The sequence below is a fragment of the Panthera uncia genome, assembly GCF_023721935.1.
Source record: "Panthera uncia isolate 11264 chromosome D3 unlocalized genomic scaffold, Puncia_PCG_1.0 HiC_scaffold_8, whole genome shotgun sequence".
In the NCBI taxonomy this organism is placed as follows: Eukaryota; Metazoa; Chordata; class Mammalia; order Carnivora; family Felidae; genus Panthera; species Panthera uncia.
The window spans coordinates 598,610-605,981 of NW_026057586.1; the positions used below are offsets into that span (position 1 = coordinate 598,610).

The 7,372-nt window shown below is 62.0% G+C and overlaps 1 protein-coding gene across 1 annotated transcript in view; it reads right to left on the minus strand.

Moving 5' to 3' along the window:
- LOC125914699 (collagen alpha-1(I) chain-like) overlaps window positions 1-4,233 on the minus strand; it is a 20,171-nt gene extending 15,938 nt beyond the window's left edge. The window contains exons 1-5 of the mRNA XM_049620250.1: window positions 4,151-4,233; window positions 3,929-4,091; window positions 2,119-2,839; window positions 1,562-1,663; window positions 1,199-1,333 (exon numbers count right to left, since the gene is read on the minus strand). Of these exons, the coding sequence (XP_049476207.1) occupies window positions 1,199-1,333; window positions 1,562-1,663; window positions 2,119-2,839; window positions 3,929-4,091; window positions 4,151-4,233 (1,204 nt within the window). The remainder of the gene's footprint in view (window positions 1-1,198; window positions 1,334-1,561; window positions 1,664-2,118; window positions 2,840-3,928; window positions 4,092-4,150) is intronic.
- Window positions 4,234-7,372: the final 3,139 nt, after the last annotated feature.

Below are 7,372 nucleotides of genomic sequence, written 5' to 3' on the forward strand. Positions count from 1 at the left end.
GGGTGCTAGCGTGTGCACACAAATACAGAGGAAGGTGTGGGTGCTCACGTGAACACACGAGTGCGGCAGAAGGTGTGGGTGCTAGCGTGTGCACACGTGTGTGGCAGAAGGCGTGGGTGCTCGTGTGTGCACACGAATACAGCGGAAGGTGTGGGTGCTCGTGTGAACACATGTGTGTGGCAGAAGGTGTGGGTGCTCGTGTGTGTGCACATGTGTGTGGCAGAAGGTGTGGGTGCTCGTGTGTGCACACGTGTGCGGCAGAAGGTGTGGGTGCTCGTGTGTGCACACGTGTGTGGCAGAAGGTGTGGGTGCTCGTGTGTGCACACGTGTGTGGCAGAAGGCGTGGGTGCTCGTGTGTGTACACGAATACGGCGGAAGGTGTGGGTGCTCGCGTGAACACACGAGTGCGGCGGAAGGTGTGGGTGCTGGCGCGTGCACACGTGTGCCATGTTCTGGTGTCAGCCCGTGTCTGCGGCTGCTGCCTCCTTCCCTTCCGAGAAACCCGCGAGCGAGCGCAGACCCTTGTGGGAGGCTCCCTTCTGGTTCTGCAACAGCCCGCGTGTCGTGGGTGCTGTGTTGACGGGAGTGCTTGGATTTGGAAAGATGTGTGCCCGAATTGAACAGGAAGTTCTCTAAGGGAGAGCTACTTGGTTCCAAAACCTCCTTGCTACTCAGGGCTCAGGCCTCGGTGCTGGGCTTTGTCCTGCCCACAGCGGGCTGGGTGGCCGGGTGGCTCCTAGGAAGAGGAAAGGGAGGCACAGGTCCTTGGCCCTGCAGGCCGTGCCTGACCTGTGCCTGGCCTCTCGCTCGCAGCCCCGTCCAAGAGCCGGACCAGCACTTCAGCCGCCTTGGAGAAGGCTGGGTTAGAACAAGCCTCTGGACTTGTTCACACTAATGTGTGAATGACTGATGGCCTTTTAACAGAGCACATACATTTGCATTTTTAGAATAGGATCCTATTAACCCAAATAGTCCTCTAATTGGTTTCATTCCCTGTGGTTTAAGTGGAAACTTCAGGGGGCAGACACTGCAGGGGGGAGGGGGCAGAATCGGCTCCATGGGCCCTCGGGATCCCCCGCTTCTGAAGGCGGGGTGCACTGCACGCTTGAAGGAAGGTAGTGCAATGGCAGAGGGGCTCCTGAAGACCGTCAGAGCCGGCACTTAGAGATCCGCAGGGCAGGGGCTCAGGGCCCGGTACCCCCATCCTGAGACTTCCCTGGAGGCGTGTGCATCCCACAGGGGCGGGGGTTTCGTCCTTTCTGCCGCCTCAGGTCCTGCAACGCTGGGGACCCAGAGCCCAGGCGTCCAGTCTGAGCTTCCCGGTTGCTCCCGGCTAAGGGGCAGGGGTCGAGGCGGGGGGGCTCTGAGAGCCTTGGGGCTGTCCGGCCTGGAGCCCCCGGAGGGGCACCGGCGTCAGGCCACCCTCCAGGTTGGCCTTTGGGGCGCAGGCCAGGGGTTTGCGGTCCGTTTGCCCCTGAATTTGGACCCTGCAGGGGTCTGAGCTGTTTCCCTGGGGGCCACTGAGGCCGGACGGGGATCGGGGTGGCCCAGGCCACCTCACATGCCAGCACGCCCTGCAGCACAGCTGGTACTGCCTCCCGGCCTCGCTTCCCGAGCCCCCCCACCCCCAGGGTGCGCCAGTGGGCGTCACCACCCGCACCGGCTGCGGTGGGGGCAGAGGGAGGGGGCAGCGGGTGTCGGGTGAGAGAAGGGGGCTCCCAGGACCGCCGGGGGCCGTGTGTCACAGGACACCTAGTGCTTTTGGGGTCTCCTCAGGGACTGCAGGACAGAGGAGGGCTCGGGGAGGGGCCTTCCCGTGCTCGCGTTGTCTGCCAGCAGCTGACAGCGTGACAGTAACTGGGGGGCCTCCCTGTGCCCCGTGCCCTCCGGGGCCCAGCAGGGCCCGTGCTGCGGGGACGGGGTGCGGACGGCCTGTTCGCTTGGTCGCGGTGGCACAGGCTCGATGCGCGCTCCCTCGGACCACCTCGGCCTGTCCCGACTCGCCGCACCCGCGCGCCCACCGCATCCCTCCTGCCACGCCGCACGGGTCCACGTCTGCGGCGGCCACACGTGTGTGCCCCGTGCGCCCGCGTGGACGAGTCACAGGGTGTTGGGCACTTGGGTCTGAATCCGGGCGGGGAGCAGCTCCTCGAGGACGCGCTGCCTCGAAATCTTCGCCGTCGCAGGCCAGACACGGAAGGAAGGGGAGCGTGTGGTCAGACGCGTGGACCAGTTCACCGAGGACCGTGCCCTCCTGGCGGCCCGGCAGGCAGGCTCGCGGATCAGACTCGGGGATGTGGACCGTGAGGGCAGCCAGAGGCTTGTCCCAAAGGCCCGGTGGGCAGGGGATGCCCCTTGCTCCCCTGGGAACCTCATCCCCCACAGCAGCCCCCACAACAGCCCGCTCGGGAGTCCTGGTCAGAGCCCGCGTTTCTCCCTCCTCGGCTCTCTGGCTGTGTCTTGCCCGGGCAGTCGTTTTGGTTGGCGGGATGCACAGGAGAACCTCAGGGCCGGGGGGCCCCTCCTGCCCGGTGCCGGCAGCCGGGCACCCCCCTTCCTCCCCCCGACAGCCCCCTCCACAGCCACACTGGCCCCCGGGGCAACTAGAGGCTGGAGGGCCTGACGTGCGCCTCACCCGCCGGGACGCAATCCTGGGGACACGGCTGCCAAGAACGCCCGCCAGCTGGAGGTGTCGCTGGCGCCCGCACCCTCCCCAGCCGGCCTCCGGCTCACCAAAATACCTGGGGCCTGCAGTAACCCCCTCCTCGCCTCCTGTCCCCGGGCCAAGGCCCAGGGAGGTGGCTCTGTTTGGGCGGCTGTCTCGCTGGGCTGAGGGCAGCTGTGGAATAAGGCGGAATTGCAGGTCTGGTTTCTCCCCCGTGTTCTCATTTCAGTTTATGCGACTGAATGGCTTACAGCTGCTTCCAAGGGACAGACCCCGCTCCTTCATTTGCCACATCGCGGCGGGGAGGGGGCCGGCCAGCACAGCTGGAGCAAATTAAAACCCACCTACTCGGGCTTGGCAACCCCACCGGCCGGCCTCGCAGACGTCCACGGCCCGGCAAAAACAGTCCTTTCGTGGCAAGGCGGGAAGGAAACCGCAGCCGAACGTAAAAAGCCTCCCGTGTCGGTTCGGGATCCGTGCAAACTGACACACGATGAGCTCTGTGCCCCGCACCGCCGCACGGCCCAGCCCTCCTGCCCCGCGTCGTCCGTGCGCCCTGGGGCACCGGCTCCTCTGGTCACTCCGCGCACAGGGGCCCCCGGGGCCTGCACGGGGGAGGGGGGCAGCGTGCAGGGTCGGGGGGCTCCCGGCGCAGCTGCACCCGTGCAAGATGCACAGAAATGACGCGAAACCAGACAGGTGAAGTTTAGTGTGAATGCGACGAAGGGACTTGTTCTCCTGGCCCAGAAAAGGGCTTTCCTCTTTTTTTTTTTTTTTTTTTTTTTTTTAGTTTTTGCATTTATCATCACCTCTCGGTCATCACTGGGGTGCCTGGAACGCATAAAAGCGTATTTTTTCCAAACTGAAAATCTGAAATAGAAGCACCAGTAAAAACAGATCCCAGATTTATGACCATGTTCCAACCCCCACCCCCACCCGCCCCCGATTTCTCTCTCTTTCAGTTAACTGGGGAGACTGGGGACCAGCTGTCCACTTCGGGGTGGGATGGGAGCCCCCGCCTCGCTGTGGGTGGGCCACCGGGAGGGGCCCAGCCCCTGGAGTCCCACCCTCACCGTGTGAACAGATGTTCTGGCAGCTTTGCATACAGACCCACTTGGGAGTGAACGTGAGCCCAGAACACAAAGTGTGTGCACTGTGGGGAGGGGTCGCACCCCTGCTCTGCCCCCAGGCCGGGCCCGAGGCCCCGTCTGGGCACTTCGGGCTCTTCCAACAGGATTTCCCCTCTCCACCCCTGGGCCTGGCCCAGCCGCGGTGTTCCTCGGCGGGGGCCCTGTCCGCTGCACGGGTCAGCACTGTGCCCACGGCCCGCACACGGCCCCCCGCGCCTTCCCGGCTGGGCGCGGACGTGTCCGCGCTGGCAGCTGCTGCCCCGAGCTCTGTGCAGGGCACAGCCTCGCGCCGGCACCTGGAACAGGGCCCGGGAGCTGGAGGCCCCTCTGAGTCACGGTTTCCAGTATCTCGCACCCTGGCCTCCGGGCCCACGGCTGCGTCAGGGCTGGGAGTCCTTCAGGGGCCCGGCCTCCGCAGCCCACGCAGCATTTGGCCATCGCGACGAAAATGTGGGCGCTCTCTGCTCTTGCCCCATCAGTGGGATTTGCTCTCAGGGCTGAAGGCAGAAACGGGCTGGACCATTCCCCACAGCGGCCATTTGCTCCGTTTAAAACTACTTCAGCGTAACAGGCACCGAGGACCTCATTTCGTAGTGTTTCTGCACAGCGGTCTGTGGGGGAGACAGGACTCTGTTGCCAAAGGTACCGTTCGTCCAAGTTCAACACAATATCACGTTTGCTTTCATATTATTTTAAATGAAAGCAATTAGGTCTTCGGTTTAGTTTAATCATTTGCCAGACCCGTTTTTTTAAATCGTAAGCATTTAGGGGTTAAAGCTTGCAGCCTCCTTTCCACTCTGTGAACATCCCAGGAGCTCGGGGCCGACGGGGGCCGAGAGGCTGGTGCCCAGCAGGGCAGGCTCTTCTGGAACCGGGGGAGGGGGCCCACCCGAGGGCACCCGTTTTCCTGGCATCAGCCCATCTCTGAGGAGCTCCGGGTCCCCAGGAAGCAGGGCTCCGGGCGAGCGCCCGCCACTCCCTCCAGCGGAGGCCTGGCCGGGGTCGGGGCGCAGGGCTGGGGGTCCCTCCAAGCTGTTCGCCAGTCTTCCTCCCGCACACAGACTCTTTCGCTTCAGCAAAACTTATTTTGTCTATTACTTTGCCGTCTTCTTTAGTTTTTATTTCTCTTACAGTTAAGACATTTTTTAGGAACCTGGATGTGTTTTGATAGTTTCAGCCTCCACCAGCCGGCAGAGTGTGTGCTTGGCCACGCCCATCCACACCCTGCTTCTCGCTCCCTAAAGGACCCACTGCGGGCCTCCCAGCTTCCGGCTGATTTCGGCTCAGTCTGCACCACTGTTTTAAGACATTCAGGGTTTAGGCGTCATCTGCTGCTCCTGACTCCGAAGGTGAAGGTGGGGGTTTTGTCGCCCTCGGTGTTGCCTCCAGACCCCATCCCCCAGCCTCTTCCACGTCAGGCACCACCCGGCTCAGGTGGCCCGGCCCAGCCGTGGGGCCCCGGGCTGGTCGTCCCCAGGGCCAGCTGTGCCCTCCCCCACCAGAGGAGCAAGTCTGCCTTTGTTAAGACTTAGTAACCACGGCACGAGTGAGAGGGGCCCGGGGCACTGGGTTCCTCCGTCCCCGGGTGAGCTGGTCTGCCCGTCACAGAGGGGACTCTGTCCACGTGGCCCAGCGTCTCTCCAGCCCCCACCCCTCCAGCTTCTCCATCAAAGTGTCGCCGGGTGCGTGGATCCAAGTCCGAGGCTTCTCTGCACGGGTTCGCCCGGGGAACTGGGCTCCAGCTGGCGGGGCCGCTCCTTCGAGCGTGGCACGGCGCATGGAAGGGCCAGGCCGGGGCTGGCGGCACTCGTGGACGCAGCCACGGGCTGCAGGTGTGCAGGACTTCTGCCCACACTGCTCCCAAAGCTGCACCCTAATATGTTGTGAGTTCGTATCCTGCCTTGTGCGGATCAATGACCGCCTCGATTTTCGATTTTCCAAGTGCTCAGCTCATGGGGCTGTTGTGGATTCTGCCCCCTCCCCGTCCAGCTGACGCGCCCCGGCGCTCTCCTGGGGACACCCACCCGAGCCCCTGCGCTCATGCCCGGATGTGGTCTCTGCAAGCCTGTGTCCAGGATGCGGACCGCCCTGTGGGCGTGCTCTCCAGCGGGCACCTCACATTCTATAGGAGCCTCATTCAGATCTGAAAATACCTTCTTCCTCTCGTGCTGGACTGAAAAAGTGTTTGGTTTGGAACTTCCAGTAGGAAATTATTGTCCTAAAAACCAGAAAGGCATTGCTCACAGTGTTCTGGGTTCCGTGTTGCTATTTAGGACTCCAGGGCCATTCCGACATCCAAACTCAGGCAGCTGCTGGTTTTCTCTTCGGCCTCAGAGCCCAGCAGGCCGCGCGGGGGAGGGTCCACTCGGGGCGCCCGCGGCTTTGCTCTTGCAGCCTGGAGAGCCAAGAGCTTCCGTGCGTGGGAGCTCACTTTCTGCTTTCTGTTTCTGGAACTCCTTGGGTCAGACGTGGGGCCGTGTGGATGTGGACCCCTAACTTGTGTGAACTCCTGCTTCTCCAGAGCTCACTCTGCTTCCTAGGGTATTTGCATACTTTTTTAAAGCTTTAAAAATGTTTATTTATCTTTGAGAGAGAGAGAGAGAGAGCAGAGGAGGGGCAGAGAGAGAGGGAGACGCAGAATCGGAAGCAGGCTCCAGGCTCCGAGCTGTCAGCACAGGGCCTGACGTGCGGCTTGAACCCACGGACCGTGAGATCATGACCTGAGCTGAAGTCAGATCCTTAACTGGCTGAGCCCCCCAGCTGCCTTAGGGTATTTGAATTTTGCCTTCAACTCTTCCTGTGAATTTTTATTTGTGCCGTCATTTTTCAAGTTTCCAATTTAATTTAACTTTAATTTCTTTAATTTTTTAATTTCCAGGAGCTCAGCACTCTGCACAATTCCTTTTACCTCGACTGTGTTTTCTCTGATTATGACGACTTTTCATATCTTTCCACAATCATGAGGGTTTCCCCCGCTCCCTGGATTTTCCGTTGCTGGCAAGGTCTAGCGGTTGGCCCTCCGGGGGAAAAAGCCTGACTTAGGATGCTGTCCAATTTCCATAGTGTAAATTCTCTCATCACGGACAATTGCAAGTTACCAGCACCTGGCTGCCCAGATTCCTGAAAACTGAACGAATCCCTCTGAGGGGCCGGCACAAGGCAGCTCCCGTCCAGGGCCGGCCGCAAGCCCCTGCAGGTGCCGGGCCCGCGGTCCTCCCGGCAGCCGGAGCACGTCCAGGAGGTGCCGGCGGAGGGTCTCGGGCATTCTCTCCGGCTCGGCCGTGTCGCACAGCTGTGGGTGCGCCGAGGGCCTCCCCGTCTTGGGACCTGAGCGCGACGCCGTGCGCCTCACACACCGGGTGAACTCCCGCCGGCTTCCTCGTGAGACTTGTCTCCTCTGTCCCTGCGGGCTCCCGCTGTGTCCCCCTTGCTGTCCTGCTCGCAGAGTCAGGAGGAAAGTTAGAAGAACCCAGCCCAGATCCCTTAGAGGACTGACCCCTAGAGCGATCCTGTCACTGCGGCGGTGAAAGCCTCGCCTTTCCAGAGAGGGCCACCTCTGACCCTCTGAGCTCAGGCA